The sequence below is a fragment of the Aphidius gifuensis genome, linkage group LG4 (assembly GCF_014905175.1).
Source record: "Aphidius gifuensis isolate YNYX2018 linkage group LG4, ASM1490517v1, whole genome shotgun sequence".
NCBI lineage: Eukaryota > Metazoa > Arthropoda > Insecta > Hymenoptera > Braconidae > Aphidius > Aphidius gifuensis.
Genome location: NC_057791.1, coordinates 23,122,394 through 23,148,562, shown reverse-complemented (window position 1 = coordinate 23,148,562; position 26,169 = coordinate 23,122,394). Strand labels below are relative to the sequence as shown.

The 26,169-nt window shown below is 27.0% G+C and overlaps 4 protein-coding genes across 4 annotated transcripts; 2 read left to right on the top strand and 2 right to left on the bottom strand.

Annotated features, from left to right (window-relative positions):
• The first annotated feature begins 4,596 nt into the window (after nt 1-4,596).
• On the top strand, nt 4,597-8,787 carry LOC122855795 (SUN domain-containing protein 2-like). Its single transcript, XM_044157422.1, has one exon. The coding sequence runs from the start codon at nt 6,430-6,432 to the stop codon at nt 8,104-8,106; it is 1,677 nt and encodes a 558-aa protein (XP_044013357.1). The 5' UTR covers nt 4,597-6,429; the 3' UTR covers nt 8,107-8,787.
• Nucleotides 8,425-10,310, bottom strand: LOC122855798 (dynein regulatory complex subunit 7-like). The gene is made up of 2 exons (XM_044157425.1): nt 9,963-10,310; nt 8,425-8,909 (listed from the first exon to the last, which is right to left on the bottom strand). The coding sequence occupies exons 1-2, from the start codon at nt 10,308-10,310 to the stop codon at nt 8,748-8,750; spliced, it is 510 nt and encodes a 169-aa protein (XP_044013360.1). The 3' UTR covers nt 8,425-8,747.
• Nucleotides 10,311-10,892: 582 nt separating this feature from the next.
• LOC122854069 (uncharacterized protein in vnfD 5'region-like) lies at nt 10,893-12,249 on the top strand. The gene is made up of 5 exons (XM_044154483.1): nt 10,893-10,897; nt 10,983-11,143; nt 11,211-11,278; nt 11,380-11,436; nt 11,536-12,249. Exons 2-5 carry the CDS (start codon nt 11,041-11,043, stop codon nt 12,247-12,249), a joined length of 942 nt encoding a protein of 313 aa, XP_044010418.1. The 5' UTR covers nt 10,893-10,897; nt 10,983-11,040.
• Nucleotides 12,250-13,814: 1,565 nt separating this feature from the next.
• On the bottom strand, nt 13,815-22,173 carry LOC122855794 (autophagy-related protein 2 homolog B). The gene is made up of 5 exons (XM_044157420.1): nt 21,350-22,173; nt 20,846-21,158; nt 15,199-20,748; nt 14,810-15,111; nt 13,815-14,718 (listed from the first exon to the last, which is right to left on the bottom strand). Exons 1-5 carry the CDS (start codon nt 21,521-21,523, stop codon nt 14,479-14,481), a joined length of 6,579 nt encoding a protein of 2,192 aa, XP_044013355.1. The 5' UTR covers nt 21,524-22,173; the 3' UTR covers nt 13,815-14,478.
• Between the last annotated feature and the right edge of the window lie 3,996 nt (nt 22,174-26,169).

Below are 26,169 nucleotides of genomic sequence, written 5' to 3'. Positions count from 1 at the left end.
TTTCCTTTACTGTCACGCTTTTCTACCCTGTTACACTCTACCTTCATATAAATGTTCGCTTCTATCTTTGGTTATTTTCTTTTTCTTCGTCTTCTTTTACGTATTTTTTTTTTTTTTTTTTTGATTCTTCATGATTCTCATCCTTATTCTCTACACAACACACGTTACTTTACTCTTTGTAAATGTATATGTATGTATTCCAACGTTTCCTTCAAACCCTCGGTGTTTTCCTTTGGTGCTTTTAGAAACGATGCGAAATACTCGCGACAGCGAGGGACCAAATTCACTGAGGCGCACATACACATACATTTTACACTCAGACAAAAGTTTATACTGTAATTTGTGCTCTGTTAAATTTCCACGGAGACCAAAGAATCTTGAAATGTGGGTATATATTTGTGTGGGTTAAATTTACTTGGCGGGTTGTTTTTTATAGGAAATTTGTAGATGAAAAATACACTACTTTGTTTCTATACTGACGTGACTTTCATTGTCACCAGTAATTTTGCAATTTAATTTTTTTTTCTGTCTGATTTTATTTTATTTTTTTTTTGCATATGTATTTTTAGCTTTACACTCTCCTTCGTTACGATAGTCTTCAGCTGCTCTTTACCGATCTAGGTCTGTGCTCAATTTTTTTTTTTTATCTCCATTTTCGTTTACGTGGGCGAATATCTGCGATGCTGGGATTTTTCCGACTCGATGAGTCTCTTTTTTTTTTTTTTTAACGCCTACGGACAATATTGATTCCAGCATGTTGCGTTTTTTTTTTTTTATTTTTTACAAAGCATTTTTCGATCCCTGTTTTTAATTACCATCGGATAAAAAATAATTCAAGTGTAAAAGATGAAAAAAAATAAATTCAAGTATTTTCATAAAGACAGGTGTTTATTTTTTTTTTATTTATTAAATTATTAAAGTATTTCTTGCAACAGACGGTTAATAAAGTCTTTGAATTTATATTTATTTACTTATTTAAAATTAATGATAATAAAAAATAAATAAAAAATAAAACCACAAAATATTGGGTGTATTTTATAAATGTAATTTTTTTTAAATTTCCGGTACCCTGGAAAAAATAATGTCTCCGAATTTTCTCCGATTTCAAATAGTTAGAGAAATTCGGAAAAAATCGGAGAAATATCGGAGAAAAATTCTGGCCAGGTTACGTATTTAACAAGTGTTTTTTTTATTTATATATACATATTATATGTATGTATATTTTTTTGTACTTTTAATTTTACCCTCTCGACTTATCGCTGCTATCTTTAACGCTCGTTTGATGTACACAATAGACCGAAGAAAGGGGGTGGTAAGCGCCAGTGCTCACATTATGTATACCAAACCGGTTATTTACTATACTTTTTTATTTTTTTTTTTATTTTATTTATTGTCACACGTGTGTGTTGATGTTGAATAATATAATTCCAGGGGTTTTTATGTCATTGTATTGTCAACGAGGATTTACATTTAATTCTACAACCATCCCCTCTCAAAAGTTAAATTTAAAAAAAAAAAAAAAAAAATCAAACTAAATAAATTTGAAAAATAAAAAGACTAATAAGTCAAATTTAATAATCAATATTAATCCAATTAAAACCTACCTTATTTTAATTTAAAAAAATAAAGAAATAAATTTATTTAATTTTAATAATTTAATTGATAATTTTTATTTAATTTATAATCAATTTTATTTTTGTATTAAATAAAATTTTTTTCAAAAATAAAAACTAAATTTCTTTATAGATATAGTGTAGATAAATAATAAATAAAAAAATGATTAATTTATTATATTTTAAATTATCAAAAATAATGTGTATCATAAAAGTTATTATTATTATTACATAATAGTTATGTTTGGTAAATTATTATCATCGCCAAAACGGTAAAATTGACGATGCTTTTATTGGCAAGAAATTTAATGGTTTGTATATAATATATAGATGTATATGTGTAAAACACGTTGGATATATAAATGCATATATATAAACCCTAAGCTGCTTATAACCGACGGTAGAATATTCGCGATCCCCTAATGCTCGTTTGCTTTATATACTTCCGCGAAAGATTGCCTCACAAAATTTTAAACTGATATATATATTCATCTCTTTTTATCCTCTCTCTCTTTCTCTTTTGCATTTACCTCCCACTCACCCCACACTATTATCTAGCCACCCACCCACTCAAAATAATCCAACTATCTCTTTCTCTGTGTACAAGCAATTTTGTGCCAGGTGCAAATTAATTATGATCCAACGGCTATATATACCTGTGGGATACCTCAAACGTTTTACACATATCTATTTACTCGATCGACCCTTTTAGAAACAATTCAAATTCATAAATATATTTTATTCAAATTTTATTGTTTTCAATGTGTTGTATATCATGTTATTGTGTACTATTTAAAATTTAATTTTTTAATAAATCCTCGCGGAAATATTTCTCTGGCATTTCTCCGTTTTTGACCCATTGTCGATTTGTCGGAGAAATTTCTCCGGCATGCATGAAGGAGAAAGCCAAAAAAATATTTCCACCAGAAAAGTGTCTACAGATGTTTATTAATTTTTTTTTATGATTTATAAATTTCATAGTTTGTTTTCCATTGATTAAAGGTAAATATTGGTCAGCGGGGATTAATTTTTTAAAATGAAAAATTATTTTTTGAACGTGCCGAATAGAGTTGCCGTGTCTTCGATTTCGGCGAAACACTAACCTATTGGTAATGTGTGCAACTAGGGCTTACAAGTTTACATCGGATAGTCATTGTGAGCACCGATAAGTAAAAGAAGCCGAATAGAAGAATAGAAGAAGGGCAAAGATAAAGTTTAAGCGAAGCCTAAGCAAATGTTAAAAATTAACAATTATATTTGACATACAACAACTGAAGAACCGCCGGTTTTTTTGATAATGCGAATAAATTAAAATTTTTGAAAATTAACTATACCGAGATAATCCAGTAAACAATATTCTGCCAAAGTTTCATCATCTTGGGAATAAAAAGGACCTAGGCAAATTCAGATTCAGTTTTGAAAAAAATGGGAGTGGCAACGTGCAAGTAGACAAAGTTAAAATTCTTTTGACGTTTTTTCAGAGGGGAAATTGAATAAAGAAAATGATAACACGTTGAGTTTTGTTACACCCAACTGTGAGCATCAGGTTAATCCTTTTTTTTTTTTTTTTTTTGGTCAGTACTTTTCCTTTCCGTAACTATCAAGTAAAAAGTCAATAGATTTTCTTTGCTAAAATAAAAAAAAAAAAAAATCAAAATAAATTTCTTTTAAACTTTAAATTTTCATAGTTTTACGAGATATATTGCGAGTTTAACCTTGATCTTGAAATGAAAAATAAAAAAAATGATAATAAAAACGAGGGGATAAAAAAAAAAGTAGACAAAAGTGAAAAGAAGAAGGATGACCAGTATGCCCGTATAACTTTTGAAGGTTGAAACGGGAAAAAGCACAATGATGAAAAAAAAATGAGATGAATCATAAGAGAGAAAAAGAAAGAGAGAGAGAAAAAAAAGGGCAATGAGAATTGAATTGAAGAAATATGTAGTTTAAAAAGTAACCCGTTCATATATATATAAACTTAGCAATGTGTCTCTTTTCTTCATCTAGAAAGTTGGATAATCCTGTACCGTTTGTCGAGATATGAATGAGATAACTGTTACATTGAATGGATCATTGCACTGTAACTATACATGTATAAAAAAAAAAAAAAAAAAATACATATATAAAACTTATCTACACATACTTTTACTTTTCAATTTCATTCACAAAAAATTTCTATAATTAATCAAAATGAAAAAAAAATTTTAATCAATTTTTTATTTCATCAAATAATTAATTACTTAATTTGACTTTTTAAATACTATTAACTACTGTTTATCAAAAATACGTAATTATTTATCATTCCCCTTTTATCTCATTCTTTAATCATAATTTTTTTTTTTTTATTTAAAATATATATATTTATTTCATCCGGGTCTTTACGCTATGAAAAAAAAAGACAAAAAATTTTGCCACTTTTTAAAGCACCAGTTTATCCACCCTCGTATAATAAACTACTTGCTACAACTCGATCATTTTCATGCTTTTATTTATAAAGCACGTGCAACAGGATGAAAATAAAAAATAAAAATTATTTATTCACAAATTAATAATAATTATTTCCCCTAACAAAGTACAAAAATAAAAAAAAAATAATTTAAAATAATAATTAATTATAAATATTCTAAAATAATTTTTATTAATTATTGTATAATTATCATCATAATAATAATTAGATAAATTTATTTTTCATTAAATTACAAAACACACATTTAAATGAGCAAAAATTGATTATTTTTCTCTAATATTATTTTGCAAATTAGTGTTGGTTCGTTTGTATTTCCATATAGCCAGCGGTCAATTTTGATTAGAAAAAAGTTAAATATAAGGTGACGCAGAAAAGCGAGGGAGAAGAGGGGGATGAGATGAGAGACATGCAAGGGTCTAAGGAAAAAGCAACTAAAACCATCAGGGACTTAAAAAGGAGGGGGGAGAGGGGGAATTGTATGAGGGTTAGAAACGCGCAAAGGGAGAAGCATTGGAACATTTTCGCGGTATAGAATAAAGGGAAGAGAAAAAGAGGGGTGAGAAGAAAGGAGAATAGCAAATGAGAAAGATGGTACTATACTGGGTGTGGGCAGTTTAGAGGAAGCACCAACGAGTGAGTTGATTCTCCCTCTCTTTGCTTCACTTTGGATGTTCGACCACCGCGGTGTTTGGTCATATTGCTAGCTTGTAAGGGACAGAAATACATGAAGTTGTATTGGTAAGAGTGAGATGATGCTATGAGACGACGACAACGACAACGAAGACGGCATCGCGAGTCCGCGGAAAGCCGGTGGACGCCGGCTGTACTGGCACAGTTGAGCGTTGCGATCCATCGCGTATACATCGTTGTAAAAAAAAATTAATTAATCATTTTTTTTCTGCCAAATATTTGCAATAATTCATTGAAATTATTTGTGTATTATTTAAGATTATATTCAAGCAATGAAATGGTCATTTTAAAATAGAAAATGTTAAAATAGAGATTAAGATTTGTAAAATTTTTGAGGAAAATAAGAAAAACATTTTGTCACCGTGATTTGCCAATACAAAAGCATCGAATGTGTGGTTGTATATTTAAAGAAAAAAAAAATATAAAATACAGAGGAGAGAGACAAATGGAATTTTTAAAATTTTGAGTGAGAGAAAGAGAGAGATAGAGAGACGACTACAAACGTGACCGCGACGACTCTCTTAAAACTTGCAACCAGCAACATTGGCAAAGCCTCAGTCGAGGTCGAACCACCATACTGTGAAGCTACGTGGGCTCCGATAAGCTACACTCTAAATCTTTTTGAAAAAAATACAGTTTGTGCAAGTGTTTATTATATTTTAAAAATATAAATTAAATAAACAATTTTAAATTAATTATTATTTTATATTTAATTGCGATATAAATAATTTAAAATTAAACATTTAAAAATACGTAATATACAATTTTTATTTTATTTTTATTTTCAAAAAAAAAAAAAAAAAGAGAATTATTTATCTGCGTAACACGCATTCCATTGTGTTTAAAACTTCAAAGTGAAAAGACAGTGCCAAAGATTTTTAGTGACCATTTGAAAAAGAAAAAAATAAATTAAAAATCATTTGACGTGGTGTTTTCGGAGTATTATTTGTGAATTATATTTCAACAAAAAAAAATAAATGTGTTTGTGAGTGATATCGCTAAAAAACAATTAATCAAAAATAAAAAAAATAATCATTAAATTTCTGGATAGCTTTGATTTAAAAAAGCCAAAAATTTCGAAAAAAAATTAAATTTAAAATTAAAATCGTTTGAACGTTGTGAGGGTAAAACCCCGAGTGTGTAAAAGTTTAAATAAAATTTTTATTCTCGTTGAGTATAAAATATTTTACTCCCCCTCAAACCATCCATAAAGAAAGAAAGAGATGAAAATAAATTTTTGTGGTGGGAGTTGTGTTTCATTCATAAAAAAGTCACTTTATTATTTCTGAGCGCATGTGCTATACCAACGATTCTCAACCCACTTTGTTACCATCATCGAGTTTGTATACACTCACTTTCGGTGCTCCAGTTATCATAAACACGAGGATTTTAACTGTTTTTTTTTTATTATTATCATTGCTATTACTACGACGACTACTACCCTTGTCTCTCCTTGATAATTGATATATCAAATTAATAATTTATTTGATAACAAGAAGAACAACAACAACAAACAACAACTCAGTTATTGTTATTAAACATAAAATTAATTGAGACAATAGTTGTAATAAAAAAATCAAAATAGATTTACGTGGGTATATCAATACGTCGGAGGACGACTATAACGATCCTCAAAATTTAACACTAAAATATACAAAAATGCGTGGTGAAACAGGACGTGCTGGTAAACGACCATTGCGTTCGTTAACAGCAATTGAAAAAATAAGTGCAATAAGACGTGTACATGAGGGTGAAAGTAAAGCATCAGTTGCACGTGATTTAAGTGTACCAGAATCAACATTACGTGGTTGGTGTAAATCAGAACATAAAATACGTAGTATGGCTAGAAATTCATCAACACCAGATAGCAATGAAGCACATTCACCATTATCATCATCTGGTATTATTAATAATAATAATAATTTATTAATAAATACATCATTACATGGTAATCATTCAAGTGAAGATGAAGGACAATCATCAAAACGTTTAAAAATTGATACATCATCATCAATACATTCAACAACATCAACAACTGGTTATTATACAAATGAAAATTTAGAAAATGAATTAACACGTTTATCTGATCCATCAAAAATTGATTATTTATCATTAATGACTAGTATGGCTGCAATGAGACCAGAAAATAATGCATTATTATTACAACATTTGGGTTTATTAGGTGGTAATAATGTTGGACCATTAGCTAAAAGTTTATTAAATTTACCAGCTGCTATGCCACATTCAAGTACTGTTGGTCTTGTTGAAAATGGTTTACAATATACCAAATCAAATGTTAATATTAACATCAATAATAATCACATTAATAATACCAACAATAATCATCATATCAATAGTAGTAGTAATAACATCAACAACAACAACAACAACAAACGTCATAGTACATCAGCAATAACACCAACACAATCATACACACGTAAAAGTTCACCACCAGCTGCTGAAATACCACTAACACCTGATCCAGCATCACCAAGAAAAACAAGTGATTTACAAACTCATCATAATCATTTACAAAATAATAATATTCATAGTTATAATAATAACAACAACAACAATAGTATGAATTATCTTTATAATAGCAACAACAATAGTAGTATAAGTAGCCAAAATTATCATCAACAAAACAATCAACATCGTGATGTTAAAAAAAATAATAGCAGTGCACAAATACCATCATTGAATAATAATAAAAAAATTGATGAAGCATTATGGCTTTGGTTGTCATCACAAAAAGGTGCAGCAAATTTTAATCAACAAGATGGAGTTTATGCTTCATGGTTTTGGCAATGGTACAAGCAAGGACAGGGTTCAACAATGCCAGTTGATCAACAACAACAACAACAACAGTCTCAGCAGGCTCAACAGTCACAACAACAATTGATGAATGGTAAAAAATCACCAAGTAAAACACGTGCATTACTTGACAGTGTATTATGTAATAATAATAGCAACAACAATAATACCAACAACAATGACAGTGTTAAAAAGCTGATGAATGGTGTGTTTGATGTATTTATTGATGATAGTCAAGTTGTAAATGATGCTGGTATTGGTGCACCACAAACAGCAGCATTACCATTAACAGCAACATCATCTTCTTCATCATCAGTACAATCAACAACAACAACATCAACAACAACATCAGTTATTAGCAGTGAAGAAGCTATTGAACATGGTGAAAAATTTTTCAAATGGCTCAACAAGTGTAGTGATCCAGCAGTTAGTAGATTACAAATAATTCAATTAAAATATTTATTGGATAATTTAAAAACAGGTAAAAAAAAACCAACTCATTTGAAACAAAGACGAAAGTAAATTAATTAGTTTTTTTTTTTTTTTTAATTTTATCATGAATAATTTATTTAAAAATATTATTAAATTATTTCGTTTTTTTTTTTTTTTTACTTAAAATTCTCGTGTCATTTTGTATATAAAAAAAATAATATACCAAATTTGTGTATAAAAAATTATTATCTAGTTGAATTTTAAGTTGTAAAAAAAAAAAAAAAAAAGTCATACTTCAATGTAGAGATTAATAGTTGAAAAAAAAAAAAAAAATTGCATTTAATTTTCAATCGATAATCAATAGATGGAAAATTGTTATTTTTTTTTTTTCATCAATTTTCGTTCTGGTTGTCATCCAGGCGATTGTACATGACCAAATGTTTCAACAAAAAATAATAAAAAAAATAAAAAAAAAAAATAATTGTAATAATTAAAAAAAATAATAGTCATAATAGTCGTAAATAATAACAATAATAATAATTATCATTTGAAGTCAATCGATCAGTTAACCAGTGCGAAGCTTCATATCAATAGTTGATAGAAAAAAAAAAAATTAAAATAATCAGAAAAAAAAATTGTTTCGAGCTTTGATCATTTTTTTTTTGTATTTATTATTTGAAAGAGAAGTAATGGGTTGATGGATAACAAGTCTCAATTGTTGTGAGATATTATTAGAAAATAATTAGATTAAGAATATGAAAACTTACCAATGAAAGGGGTCTCCTCATTGGCTCGTATGTAACATAATCGCTGACAAATTTTGCAGAACCATGCCAAGTTTGGAATTCCGGATATGGCAGTGTACTTGGTCTAATACTCGTTGATACAAATTTCTAAAAACAAATAGGTAAAATTAAAAAAAGACATGAAGAATAATTACATAAAATTATCAATGTCAAGTAATTAGCTAAATGTATTATTTGATTGACCAGCTCGACAAATTAAACTTATAAAAAATTATTATTTCGATTAGAAAATAATAATGATTTACATGTAAATATATTTTCGAATGTTTAAAAAGAAAAAATTTAACTAATTATTGTTCCTAATTAATTTAAGTTGATGAATCAATGAAAAGTCGATGTTGAAAAAAAAAATTATCATTATCACAAGGTCGATCCTTAAATTCAACATTTAACTATTTTTTTTTTTTGTTTTTTGTATTATTTTTTAGTTACATGATAAGTAATTTAATGAATTATTAATGAATTAAAAAATTGTATTTAACAGTTTATAGTTAAAACCAAAGCGACGTAATAACGTTTGTAAATAATAAAAAAAGAAACTGTATTCGCATAGTGTTAACGAAAAAAGAAAAAAAAAAAAAATCATTCAACTATTTCGAAGAGAAAAAAATTGTTAATTGACTATTAAACTGTTTTAAATTGTGTAGTACATTAAATGATGTCAAAAAAAAAAAAAAACTCACCAAGCATAAATAAATGTATAGTGATGTTTATTTTTATTATTTAGAATTTAAATGATGCAAGGATTTCAAAAACTTGATTGAATGTACCAAGTGAATTATAAAATAAAAAAAAAATCATTTTGATTAATGCAATTATTTTGGTTAAATTAAAATGATACCCCAAATAAATTGCACATTTGTATAAAGATTAAATACATTCCTGTAAAAAAAAAAAAAAAATATGAAATTAAAAGAAAAAAAAAAAAATTTACTTGTCCTTGAAAAATTTTCTTTTTGAGTGATTAAAAAATAAATAAAAAATAAAAAAAAAAATTCATTTGTTGTGTTTATTAAATCCTTTTATGCTTAATTAATTTAAAATAAATATATAATTAATGTAAATGAATATCTAATTAATTTACTGAATTAATTTCAGAGATTTATAACAAATTTTTTTATTAAAATTATTGCAACTCACCTGAATGTTGCACTCGTTTTCAACAGCAAGAACAATTGGTTTACGTTGAGGATGAATAATTTTATATTGTTTACGAAAATTTTCAGCATACCATAATAATAATTTTTCTTTTTCATTGTTTGATTGATAGGTTGATGGTAGCTGAATCGATGATCCTGGATCGTAAGATCCATTTGTTGGCCATGATAATTTTATTAAACCAAGTTCTTTATCCATTTGTTGTAATCTTTCATGTTGAATTTGAATTTTTAGGTTTGCTTTTGTAATTAAGCTATCATCAAATTCATTTAATTTATAATCCGAGGATTCAGGCTGATAAGATTCATCATCTTCCTCAATTGACGCCATTGTTATTTACCCCTTTTTGATTTTATCTAATATAACCCTTTACAATGACAATTTAATTAGTCTTTATACATGCTTTATTTTGTTTACGATAAGAATTATATTTATCGTGTTTTTATCACTGATAAGCTTTTCATTAAATTGATGTTATTTATTATTTGTACAAAGTGGGTGGTCAACAAGAGTCATTGTCATGGCGATTTAAAAAAAAAATCCAGCAAGATTGAGGTAATCGCAATGACCTCTGTCTGATAAAAAAATCATTTACATAGCATTTTATCGGTAAAGTAGAATCCTCATAACAAGATAACATTTGTTATTTATCTTTTTGTTGCTTTTTGTTATAACAATATATTGTTTGTTATCTGATGAATTAATGTCAATTACGTACAAATGAATGAGATGTTAGAGAAGTTATGATTGAATATTTATTGTTGTTTTCTTAATATATAACCTGGAATTTTGTTGATTATTTAGAAGGATATTAATTTTATTTAATTCAAAAAAATTCGGACTTCGGTCTTCTGTTCTCTAGTCTTCTTGAGCCCAATACAAGTGATAAAAAGAGAGAGAGAGTGAGAGGTAGATTTGTAGGTTAAAAAAAAAATATTTGATATATTTTACTGATAATTAAGTTATTTTTTAATTATAACCATGATTTACTGATTTCGACAGAAGACACTCTAGGAATCTACTAAAATTTACTCCAAAAAAGAATCGGTTGCAGACAGTTATGTTCAAAATTACATCAACCTCGTGTCGAATCACAACATTTGTTTCAAACAAAAAGTTAGGTCTTACTAATTTTTGTTTCCTATCGAAAAAAAAACTCCCAGGTACTTAATTTTTTATCATAAATAAATAAATTTCTTAATTAATTAACTTTTCATTTTTTTTTCATAGCGAAAGTAATGGATACTCAATTTAATAAATTTATCTATAGAACTACTAGAGATTTTCATAATGACCGAGTAAGTTTATATATACATGTATACACTATACCTCTATTTTATAACAATTAACATATACTAATATAATGAATGATATACAACCTATTAATTTGAATCAATAGATTGCTGACGAATTTGAAACCAAGCCAATCTATGAGTCAAGTACTTTGGAAAAAAATGTAAGTTAACAATAGTAATAATAATTATTATTATTTGAGATTTATTTAATTTTATATTATATCTATATTAAATAATAACTTATTAAATTTATATTTTAGTTTGATAAATTAATTGGAGCCAGTAAAATTAAACAGGTCATTGAGAGTGGATACTATGTGGATAAAACAAAATATTTCCAAGAAATGATTGAAGGATACCTTGGTTATTTTATAATACGACCAAAACATTTTGGAAAGTCACTGATGCTGGATACCATTTCTGAAATATGTGAAGGAAAAAAAAATAAACAATTATTTAAAAACACTGCTATTGGACAATCACCAACATATGAATGGAAAAAGTATGCAGTTTTTAAATTTGATTTTTCAAAACTAAATAATGAATCAGAAGAACAATTTGAATTGGCTTTATTAAATCAAATGAAGGAAAATTGTAAAAAATATAATATTAAACATAGAGAATCTGTTGGCATAATGTCACTTATGCATGATATGCGAGAAGGTGTTGCCAATCTAAAAAATGGCTATGAATCTAGAGCAGTAGTACTCATTGATGAGTACCAAGCACCATTAAATAATTGTCAAAATAAAAATAAAATAATTCGTATTATGCGTCATTTTTTTTGTAATTTAAAAGGTAAGGCAATGGTATTGGTAACTGGTTCCTCAAGATTTGGATTGGCAGATATTTTTTCTCCAGCTCATAATTTATTCGATGCCACACTATATGGAGACGTAAGTGCCATTTGTGGCTTCACAAAATCAGAGCTGACTGAAGTTTTTGAAGATAAGATTACTGAAATGCATCGATAATATGTGATAATGTATAATTGTATATAAAATAATGAAATCTGATAAGTATGTATAATAGATACAAATTTACATGATGTTCTAAGAATGATAAACACATAATAAGATGAAATATATGAGTAGTTTGAAGAATAAGTTTAGAAAATAGTAAAAATAGATATGATAATATAATAAATAATATTATAATTATGTCAAGTTGAAATATTATTATAATGGCTTTAAATTTAGTGACAATAGTGAAAAAAAAGTATACAATCCATGGTCAATAATACAATGTTTCAGTAATAACTGCATTAAACCTTATTGGGATGGAAAGTGTCTTGAACAGTATGAAGAATTAACATTAAATGATGTTGAAAGTGTATCATGTGCTTTTCAAGATCCAATATTTTCAGCTTGTTGTATAGACTTAAATTTTGACACAGAATACGAGCACATAACTTCCAAATCTATATTGTTTCAAACAGGGTATTTAACAATAATAGATTATGATAGCGAAACACATATGTATACACTAAAAATACCCAACTATGAAGTTAAAACATTATACTTGAATCATTACAAAAAATTAAAAGAAAAAAAAAAAAAAGATGAAAAACTTAAATGTCAAGCTGAAGCAGATAAAAAATTGGTTGTTCCAGTTGGAAAAAAAAAAAAAATATCAAAGATTTTATAGATTTGTCAGTTGACATGATGATGAATAATTTTTTTTGTTATCACTCTGAGAGATTTCTGCATTAGGGTTGATGTATCACCTGCAGTTCAACTACAAATAAATTTTTAAATAAATGAAAGTTAAATAAAAAAAAGTAGCTGCAACAGCAGCTCAACTTACCCATTAAAAGAAGTTGTTTTTTTGTATTTTTTTTATTAAATCTTTTTAGTTTGATTCACTTTTATATTATTAAAATTATTCAATTTAAACTCTATTAAAAAAAAAAAAATAAAAAAAATTGAGATTATAATAAGAGAAATAGCTGCAGCAGCTATAATTTCAATTAATTGAAACAGGTTTTTATTATAATTAAATTTTCAAATCGAGTTTGATAAAAAATTGTCTTTTTTTAATTGTGTTTTCCATCAATTGTTACGTTATTGATATATAATTAATTATTATCAATAATAATAATAATAAATTAATTAGCTTTGCGTGATTGAATGTTGACTGTAACAAAATTTTTTTGGTTTACTTTTTACAAATTAAAAAAATTTCTTTTTGCAGTAAATTGTTGTAAAAAAATAAAAATAAAAATACAAAAATTATGGTTTTTAATTGATTAATTAATTAATTTTTGATTTTTATAATTTGCATAATTTTAAAACAAATATTTTAATTGGAAAATTAAAAATCAAAACAATTTTTAATAACATGATTTATTATATTTTTTATTAATAATAAAAAAATTTTCATTTTTTAATTACAATTATCACTGGTAAAAAAAAAACCATCAATTAAACAAAAATACATTTACGATTGATGAGTCTTACCTTGTCTTAACTATCATGTGTTTTAATTTAATTTAATTAATTAATTTGTCGTATTTTGTAATTTAAAAAAAAAAAAAAATTTTTTTCATTGCCATTTTTTAGTACTTTAATTAAATTATTTCAATATTGTAAATAATTAATGACTTAAATTAATTTAAATTTTTTTTATCAACAAATTTTTACATATTAACTGAAAAAATATTTTATATATATTATCTAGTTATTAAAACCGATAGTTCCACAGCTGCACCAGATTGAATTTTTATTTTTAAATGTTTTTTTTTTTTTTCTTTCATCATTTATAATTATTAATTAATTATAATTAAGTGTAAATTATGGCATGTAAATTATACTGACATTAAAATCACGCCAATTAGTAATTTATTTGTATTTTTTTCTTTGTATTTTTGTATGAAAAATATTTATGAAAGAATCGAACTCGTTATGAACAAAAATTTTGTATTCGAAAAATTAACGTTAATTTTTTTATCGATAATTTAAATATTTAATTAACAATATTCATTCGTTTTATTAATAATAATATAATAATTTGTGTGTTTAGCTTTTGCGCAAGATAATTTTTTATTTTTCACTGGGAAAAAAATCATTTAAAATCCCATAAGTAATTAATTTTTCTTTGTAATTATAACGACTTAAATAACTGGGATAATTATTTCTTTTTTTTGTTATAATTAATATGTATTTTTTAAATGTAAATTTAAGTGATTAATATTAACATTGTCACTAGTTGACATCACGTGGATCTTGTCGCCATTTTTGGGCAGCTTCACGTCTAGCATCCGGCACCAATTGTGATCTCATACCACCAAGTACATTACTCGTAGCTTCTGTTGCAAGAATTATTGGTTTAACAACTGTTGGTGGTATTTGACGTAATACACCACCAACAGCACCACTAACACCTTTTTGTTCATGTTCTTCACTTGCAACTCGTACCAATTGATTTGCTGTTTCACCTAAACCCTAATTATTAAAAAAAAATAATTATTTATTAATTTATTGATAGAGCTTTTAATAAATATAATAAAGCTAATGATAAAATTTTTGTATTTACTTCTTTGACTAGCATATAGGCATTGGCCATTCCTTCACGAATATCCAATGGTTGACTGTAACGTTTTCTTCTACCTTTTTGTCCTTTATTTTTTCTTCTTACACTTGGACCAGGACTAACCATATCATATGCTGTTTCAGCAGTTGTTTGAATTGCATGTACAATTCTTGATGTTAATTCTAATGCTGCCATTGCTGTTGATGTTGTAAAACTATTTGCACCACGTTGTAAACCACGTACAATTCTACCATCTTTTTGATATTGTTCAATTGGCATCCAAAATAAATCACGAATTCCCTGAACTATATTAAATTAAACAATAAAAAAATCATAAATAAATATTAATTAATTAAATAATTTATGTAATAATAATAAAATAAAATACTAACACAATTGTACCAATGAATGCATTGGTCCAACACCACCAAGAAGACTTGGTAATTGATTTTTTTTAATATCTTGTAACCATTCAGATAGCATAAATGCCATTAATTTATCAAAACCAAGTAAACCATGACGATGTGTAAGTCTTTTTAATCTCAATTCTGAACAATTTAATTGTCCTAAACCCATTAATAAACCAGCTAATGGACCATGTGATAAATCAACACGTTTACCATGATAATCTAATCTAACCAATACCTCTGGTGAAAATATAACACTTCTAAAATATATTGGTTGACTGTCATCTTGTTGTCCACATGTTGTTTTAATTTTAATTTTATTTTCTTTTATTGTTAATTCATCCTCTAATAATATTAATAAATTTTGATTAACAATATCATTATCATTCATACTTGTTGTTGAATTATTAAATGAATCATCATTTGTATTACTAGAATTATTATTATTATTATCATCATTATCATTAACACTCATAACTGGTGGATGATGTGTTGGTGTGCCTTGTTTTGATGCTGGTGATGATGATTGTATGTTATTTGTTATATTTGTTATATTATCATTTGATATATTTTTTAAATTACCAGCTAATTCATTAAAAAAATCAATTAAAAATAATAAACTATCTTGATCAATGTTAAGACGTAATGGTAATAGACTCAGCTTTAAACAACATTCTTGGGTATTTAATTTTTGATCTGGTCTAATATGTACGGCTTTCATTGCAAACATATTTGCATGTGTTTGACGTGGTCTTGCTTCACTACTATATTGATATAAAAATTTATTAATATGTGATGATGCTAGTCTATCACGTATTTCAATTTCACTTATTAACAATACTTGTCGTGATGCTTCTGGTGTATTATCTGGATATGTTTCATGTTGAAATTTTACTTTATTTAATTGTAATTCCATCAATACATCATGCTGACGTCCTGGACCACCAATGGCATACCAATCACGTGGTGATTTAATTTTATTATTTGATGAATTTATAAAATTACCAAAACGTACTTCATTTGGATTTAACTTACTAAAACCAACACTTGACTTATTTTTTCCTTTAAATGTTGCATTATTATTATCAATTTTATTTTGTTCATCAATTGTAACGTGTTTTTTTTTATGTTGTTGTTGATTTATTGTTGTTTTTTTATTATCAAAATCTTTACCACCATACATATGCCAAATTAATGTCATTTCACATAATGTATAACGTAAAATTGCTGGTGGATAATTTTTAGGAGCTTTTAATAAATCTGTTTTACCAAATGGTACAGAAAAATGATTATCAATAACACGTAAATAATCTTGTGATAACCAACGTATTTCTGGTACACCATGTCGTGGCATTATTCCAGCACCAGCTTCTTCACCAAGAATACAAAAATCTTCATCAGTATCATCTGATTCATTTATTTTCTGCGGTATTGAACATTTTAATTTTTTATTATTACTAATTCTTAATTTGCCATCATCATCTTCATCAACATCAACATCAACATTAGCACCAACATTAACATCAACATTAACATTATCATTATAATGATGTTTATTTTCATTTTTTTCCGTTTTTTTATCTTTAATTAATGGATTTGATTCATCAGGAAAGAAAAATACTTCAACTTTTTCTTCTTCATCATTAATTATAATATTTTGTTTATCAATATTTAATTGTATATCTTTTTTATTTATAGTATCTTCCATAGCTTCTTCCATTAAACAATTGACTCTTTCTTCTTGACTTTTACTTAATGTATTGATACTATCATCACCAAGTAAACTTTCATCATCACCAGAATTTGGTATTGCAATGCTATCAGTACTTGTTGTATTTGTTATTAAATCCCCATCATTTGCAAAATACGTTAATAATTGTGTCAACGCACGTCCAGAATCCGAGCATGTTCTAATATTAAGTATATTATTACTAGCACGTAAATCAATTCTCGGTGTACCACCATACATTTTATCATTTAGCCTTAATGATAATTCAAATAATCCCAAATCCATAACACATATATAATCATTTTTAATATCAATATTATTGCCAATTTTATCACTCAATAATAGTCCAATATCTTCAGCAATAAAACGTAATGTTGATGTATTTGTTTTAGCAGCAATATTACTTGATACACTAAAACTACCAATTGTTATTATTGTACGTAGTGGTAAATATATTGGACGATAATCAACATAACAATTCCATAAATGTAAATGTAATGTTGTTAATATACCTGGTGGTGAATAACCAGCAATTGGATGATCAATAACATCAAGACAATCAGTTAATTGTGTAAACCATGATGTTTGTGATGTTGTCATACGATGACGTAGAGATGAATTTTTAATACCAATTGCAATTTTAAATGTTTTAATATTATGTGTTTGATGTGATGATTGTATTTTAATTGCAATTGATAACATATCATTATCTGGATTACCACCAATAGCATCAAGTACATTATTATCACATTGATAAATTAATTTTTTACAATAACGTGGTGTAACACTATTTATTGATCTTAATGGTGGTATTTGTGATGGTATTGTTGTTAAACCACAATGATTTAATGATAATGTTTTAATCATTGTACATATATAACCCAAATTTGTATCACCTTTATATGAATTTATAATAAATATTGTACCATCATCAATTTTAAATATTAATTCACCTTGTTGTCCAGGTATAACATTTGACATACAATCACGTACTGGTGTATATAAACTTAATATACCTTGTCCAATATTTATTGTTAATGACATTTTACTTTGTCCATTTTTATTTATATTATTTGTATTATTATATAACTTTTTTTTATTTGTAGATGATGACATTTGATAATGAAAACTTTTATCACCAGTTGAATGATAAATACCACTATTTCCAATACCACTTGTTGCATTATCATCATCATCATCATTATCATCTGAATCAATATCTGAATCACCACAATGTATACCACTTTTACACATACTAAATTTTGGATATATTGATTCTTGTAATAGTGTTGTTGATAAATCATAATTATTATAAATATCATTTGTTTGATTATACTTAGTATGTGGTGCTGATGGTTCCCATAAAAATAAATCAGTATTAATACGATTATATAATTGTTCATAAACATGTTTTGATGGTATTTGTATTGATAAACATGGTAAATTAATATCAATTTGTATTTTAGCACTGTGTGTACTGTCATCAATAAATTCAGTCATTTCTTGACGATTACCTGGTATAACAAGTTCTTCACCTTCACGATGATGTTCTTGTTCATTGCTTGTATTTTGTTTATTTTTATTATTTGTTTGTGATTGTGTTTCACAATGTGGTGTATCTGATTCATGAATAACACGTTTTGAACTAAATGGTGATGGTTGATGTCTTGGATTATTTAATGTATCATCTAAACTTGAACCAGGCTCATCCTCTGAACTATCCTCAAGTGGTCCACCAAAATGTTGAGGATATATTACTATTGACATTCTTGGCCAATTAAAACATTCATTACTATTATTACTGTTATTATTTATTGATGAATAATCTTGTTTTTCATCAACTTGTGATTTACCAATTTCAATTGGTATATCATTGTCCAATTCATTGTATGTTAATAATAATTGACGACATTGTATATCATGTTTTGATTTATAACTTGAACGACTTTCAATTATTGTATTTATTTGTATATCATGCATTGTTAATGTTATAAAATCATTACGTACAGTACGTGTCCACCATGGTGAACGATTCATATCATGTAATGGACGTAAATCTGGTATTGGAAATCTAACATTTATTAACAATTTATTACCATTTATTTTAATATCAATACGTGAATCAGATAATATTTGTGTATCAACTGCTTGATAAAATACAGTTTGTTGATTCCATGTATCTTTTATTCCACTATAATTATTACTAACACATATTTTTTGGGCATTTAACAAGGCTGATATTCTATCAATTATTGTTATATCAAATTCACTAATACATTCTTCAATTTTAATATCAATATCTGTTCGTGGATGTGTAAATTTTGTCATTTGTCCATGTTTTATTGCTTTTTCTGTATATTTAAATCTCATAAAAAAATCAATTTTATTTTTTAAACATGGATTTTCATTTAATTTTTTAAATTTTATTAAATTTATATATTCAATTTTAATATTATCATCATTATCATCTGTACTTGCATCAATTAAACACTCTGTTATTTCAAAATTAGCAATTGTTAATGTACCATTTATTGATGATATATGTTGAGTTGTTTTTTCACTACCTTCAATAATTAATGGTGCTGCTAGTAAACGTATGTGACTTAATTTACATGCATTTGATAGTGTACAACCATCACCATCAAATATACCAATGTTATTAAAAAAATTATTTGATATTATTTTCATTTGTTTTGTACTTGTTACTGTTAAACCATATGATTCAATATCAGTTGTTAGTACATCTTCATGTAATAGAATTATTGCAATTGATGATACACGTATGTGAAATTGTGATGTTTCAGTTGTTGGATCATTATCAATATTTTGACGATATTTTTTATTTAATTTTTTATTAAAATTTGTTGTTTTTGTTGATGTACCAATTGGTCCAGTTGTTGTTGATGTTGCTGTTGTTGTTATTGATGATTTTGAACTTATACTACTTGCTGAACCATCCATACTAATATTATTTGTACTCATTGAATCTGACATAGTACCAGGTAAACGCATTGGTAAAAATTCTTCTTCATTATCTGAATCATCAAATGATGCTGTTGACCAACCTTGTGTATTACGTAAATCTTGTGTTTTAGAATTTTTATTATCATTATTTAATTGTTGTATTAATTCACGTTCAACACGACTAAAATCACAACTTGCCATTGGTTTTTCATGACATGTACGTGGTGGTACATTACTCATATCTTCAATATCTGGTGATGATAAACCATGACATAGTTCAATCAATACATGTACTTGTCTTGGACTTAGAAATAATATAAATGATCCAAATGTCATTTCTAGCTCGACTTTTGGACCAAGTATACCTTCACCTTGTTTTAATTTTAATCTTAACTCTTGACGTCCAGTTAGTTTACCACATATTATTGGATTTGATTGAAATATATTATTAAATATATTATTGCTTTTATTATTACCATCCCCGGGTGATGATGGTGATGATGATGATTGATTATTATCATTGTTTTTTAAATCTGGTGTTGATGATGATCTACTCATTGTCATAACACTACGTGAAAATGTACGTGCACGTGATGGAAATTCATCAGTATTAAATGTAACACCTTCGAGATAAAATTTTTTTGTTGTAAATGCTGATATAACATATCCTTTTGTTGGTTTATTGCCATCAATATTAACATTTGTTGGATCTGAACCAGCTTCATCTGAATATTCTAAATTTTTAATACACATTTCTAGAGCAACACCTGTTTTCGAATCAAGTGGTACATGCTCAAGACGAATAACTGTGTCTAAAAATCTCACTTTAACTCGACACAGTACTGTAACATTAACAAAAAAAAATAAATTAATTAATCATTGTTGCTATTGACATTGAGCTAAAATTTATTATAAATATATTTTTGAATTAATTCTTACTTGAATCAATTGTTTGTGCAAATAATTCAACTCCTTCAAGTGGCTGTGAATTACCAGCATTATTAGCATCTTGTTGTAGACATTCTTGTGCAAGTTGCATGCTAGATGTCATTGAGCTCCACATTGATTCAAACATTGATGTACCAGCTTCACTTCTTTGTCTTGGTTGTACTGTTAATTTAAGTCCTTTTACCTCAACATAACTTGCTTCACTTAATAATGCTGACCATGGTATACTAACTGACATTTCAGATATAAAACCATCAACAAATTCAAGTGGTAAATGTTGTTGTTCACCCATTTCATTGAGTGCCTATTTTTACATATCAAAATAAATATATTCAATCATTAATAACAAGTATTGTTTCTATGCTAAAATATGTAAATTAGAAAAAAAAAATACATTACTCATTACTTTTTTAAATAATAAATAAAAGACGTAATAATTTATTTTTTTTTTTTCGATTCTTTTGTTGTTTATATTATTGTAGAAAATTTAATTACCTGAACATCAAGGCTAACATTTGTAACACGACCAGTTCCATTGTAAAGATCAACAGTGAGTTGATCAAGTGTTAATTTTTCTTCCAAAAATTGTCCAAGATAACGTTGGAGTAAATATCTACATGCTCTTTTTTTAATTCCCTCCGACCAGGGAAAACAAACGAGCCACGACATTTCTAATTATTTATTTTCATTTAATTATTTATTTACTTGATCAACAATCCTTTGTCTTGGACATTTAATATTAATTTGTTTTTTTTTCACTTCTTTTTTCATGTAAATATATTCTCTTTTTTTATTTTTTTTTTGTTATTGTATTCACTGTTGATGAAAACTACGTTTGATGCTTTTTTAAATATAAATAATCACAAATTAATTTTCAAAAAAAAAAGGTAAATATTTTGTTGATAGGTATATTTCATTGTATGAAAAAAAATAATTATTAAGATGCACGTGCCAGTGCTGTTGGAACAATGATATACTAAACATAAATAAAAAAAAAAAAAAAAAATACAAACTTTAATGACGACTCAATACAATGTTAACGGTGTTCCAGCTGTTTTATGTTATTTTCAGATGTTAAATTGCACAAAATGTAATTGCACTTTTTCTTTTTAACAAGTATATATTTTAACCCCTCCAATGTTTATTGTTGTTTTTTATTAGATTAAAATTATTTGTCTAAATACACTTTATGATAACACAAATGTCTTTCCATATTTTCAGGCTATTGGACGTTCCCATTGATTGAAATCAGCTGATTTATAATACTGTCTCTTTTTTTTTTTCAAGGCTTTTTTTTTTTACATATGTTTATATAAAAAACACATAACAACAGCCATTTTATTATTTATTTTTTTATTATTATTAGGATTGATATCACGGAGCAAGTTAGCCAACTCTCAGCTGATGATTTTCTTGATTTTTTTCTTTGTCTACTTTGTTTTGATTTATGGTTTTTGAAATTGCCGCGCGTTTGAGACAAGACGCCATGTTGGTTGAAATTTATAGATGGTAGCTGTTCAACCGTTGATAAATAAGAGCGCCATTCTAACGATTGATAGAAATTTTGTTTTTTTTTTTTTTTATTTGAAAAAAATTATTTTTTTATTTTAATTAATTTTTATTAATTAATTGCGGAAATTTAAATACTTTGTAAGGATAACTTATAATTGTTGAATGATATTTTAAAGCAGTTTAGGCAAATTGGAAAATAAAAAAAAAATATATAATAATAATTTACGCTCAAGCTTTGAGCGCCACCTTAAGTTATAATAATTTTGGTATTTTAATCCACCATGTTGAATTAAAGCGAATTAAAATGGCGCTATTGCCAAGCGTTGCCGATAGGTAGCGTAAAATCTTCATTTTAAAATCAAATAATACACGGTCATTATTGATTTATAACAATATTTATCATAACTCTACTATAAATATTCTCAAAAATCAATTGAAACATCTTTAAAAATAATTTTAAAAACAATTGCAAAACCAACAAAATTTAATCATCAAAAAAATATCCAGTATAAATACTAGTAAAAGCAAAGCAAAAAAAAATTCAACTTCAGTTATAATAATTCACAACAACAAAAAACTTCAAGCCCTTAAATTCTCGTAGCATTTTTTTTTTTTAACGTTGTTTCTTCACCTTAACTTGCGCGCAGTTAAAAATCAAAGCAAGGTTGCAAGCAAGAAGTTTAAAGAATAAGAAAACGAAGAAGCGCCGAGGGGACAAGATAAATTCCCACGAAGCATCTTCATACATATATTTATGTACAGTGAGCTCTTGGTTGCTCTTGGTCATCTACCCCCACTTGAACAAGATATTTTTATTCTTGTTTTTGTTGTTGTTGTTGTTCGACGAATCCACTGATCCAATGATCCAGGTAGCCTGCGGCATATTCGCGCGATACTCGCGTTATATACTCGTGCTTACCACGCGTATACTGTCTGCACTCTTACACCTTAACTACAGTTTGACTCCATCTTCCTTGCTCACATATACCCCCCACTTGTTATCAACAAAATAAACAACTCCTCACAAATATATACCATTGCTCAGTATATATCAGAGTGAGAGAGAAAGAGAGAGAGGTAAAGAGGGCCCGATTGACGCGTTTAATAGTAGTGGGAGTTTTTGGGCCCAGCCCATTATGATCAGTATACCTTTATCAAGTGGTGGGGATATTGAGGCCGCGAGGAGAAAAAGAAATGGACCACGAAGGATGGAGGACCAACCGTGAAATTAAAACATGATGAGGGCGTCCAGATTGAGACACGAGTTGAAAGAAAAAGGGGACTTAACAAAATCGACGATTGAACGTGTAGTTAACTTGAAACCTTAACCACACTATATATGCCCAGTAACGGATTTGCGTCGATTAAAAAAAATATTTTTTAATTTCTTTCTTTTATTATTATTATATTTAAAAAAAAAACAAAAAATAATCCTAATAAAAATTATCGCAGTATAGACGAACATAAAGTTTGATTGAAAATTTAATTATTTTTTATATTTTTTTCTTTTATTAATATCAATAAATGTTATGCTAAATTATTTTGTTTTCAATTTTATTATTTTGATTATGCAACAGAGAAATCGTTTTCTAACTACCCTCATCTTAAATTTCTTGTAAAAAACCCCTGTGGTTGTGAAATATATATACTCACATGATTTTTTTTTCAAGACCCCCTTTGGTTTTTTTTTTTTTTTTTACCCTCAATACCAAAATACCGATTTCATTCAAGGAAATAGTCTCTAATCCTTGGAAGGATTGCCATGTAACATAATAAATATATATTTTGTATTATTCTTTTTTTGTATTTTTTAAATTTCTTATTTGATATTTATCACTCGCTCGGATGAATGATATATTTTTCTCACCTTAATATGCAGCTTTTTCGCGCAATAAATTTGATCCCCAGTCTCATTTATTCCTTCACGTACATGATATATAATAAATATGTACACAATATACACACATAGAACCTTTTTTTCATTCATTTTCTTTTATAAATACAATATTTTACTATGCGTATATGGTTTTTTTTTTACGTTTAAATTTATTTTTATTTTTATTCTTCATGGCAATCCGTGAGTTTGAACGATGCACTCATCTGACAATAAGCCGGGGGCCTATAAGAGGAAGCATGTGAGCGTGAGTAAGGGCCCTTTATGTATCACATGCCTTGGGATAAATTGTCCAGAAATTTTCAGAGGTCGGCAGAGTGCTTTGTAGGATTAGCCTGACGCGTTGTAGACGAGCTACCAGTTGTTACAAATCACTGGTTACCAGTCATCCAGATACCACCTTTCCACTGATCTATATTTAACATTTTAAATATAGATCCTAATTTACAACAAAGAATCATTTTTTTTTTCCTTATTTAATTATTGCTCTATAGTTAAAACTGAAATTATATTTAATTAAATTTTTACTAACGTTATAACGTTACGAATTTTTCTATTAAATTCAATGATATATTTATTATTCCAATGCAAATAAAAATAAAAATTAACAAATGTGAAATCATAAATAAAAATATACCTCGTTTCGTCACATTTTCCATGAAATTCTTTTCACGCTTTTTATTTAAGGATCGTTTTGATCTTTTCTTCTTCGTTGATCTTACTTTAACTTTAAAGTGAAATCTGTTCAACCTGCGTCTATTTATTGTGTATATATAGATATATTGTCATATGATTTTTTTTTTTTTTTTTTTCCCTCGAATCGCCAATAGAAATACAAGAAGGAAAAAATGTCTCTTGAAATATATGCCTGTACGAAACCCTCATAGATCACGCGGGCTACTGTGAACTTAATATATTTCGCCTTCATCTGATTTTGTTATTTTTTTATATTTTTTTGAGCAAGCAAACAGACAATGAAAGGAAAAAAAAACCACCTATTATTTGTCGATCCCGTCTGTGGCGTTTGTACGTACATATAAATTTACAATGGTGGACAACATGGGGGTCATTGTGAACAATCGGATCATTTCATAATGCCGTTTAGACCTTCCTTTATATATCTACTTTTCTTCAATATAAATTTTTTTTTTCTCTATATACTTTTCTCTTGCTTCTCGTCTTTATTTATTATATTTTTTTTTTATCCTCGCTTTTTTTATTCTCAAATCATCAGCCCAGTTGCTTATAATTTTTTTCTTTATATACGTCTTCTCTCACTTTCGACTTTTCGATGTCTTCATTACCTGAAAAAAAAAAAAAAATATAAAGTCAAGCTTCTTGAATTTTTGAGTTAAAATTTTGATGGTTGAACCGCGATATTTTCCTGGAAACCGACAAGGATCTTATTCCACCAAAAAATCCTTCAACAGATTATCCATCTTCAAATATATATTAAACATAAAAATACTATATAATATAAAAAAAAAAATTAAAATACATATATAGTTATAAACAGGTGGGTAGAGATAAAAAATAGAAAAAAAAGTATTAAAAAATAAAAAAAAAAAAGAGTGCGGTTTGTCTCTTTGCATTTTGTCAGAATTCTTCGTAAATCCCTGATGATATATGTATATATTAAAATGAGCTTCTGCTTTGTGAATATACCGAGTTTTATTTAGAACCCGTTTAGGACGACTGAATTGGACATAAAAACGTAAGAAAAGGATTCACACACAAATGCGAATAGGCGAAGACATACGTCTGCCAAATGATTTCACCTGACTTGACATGTTCTTCTCAAAATAGTTAACAGCTTTCTCAACCTTTCCTTTACAGCTTTTTTTTTTATTTTTGTCATAAATTTATATATATATATTTTTGCAATGTGACAAGACACACCCACTCGAGT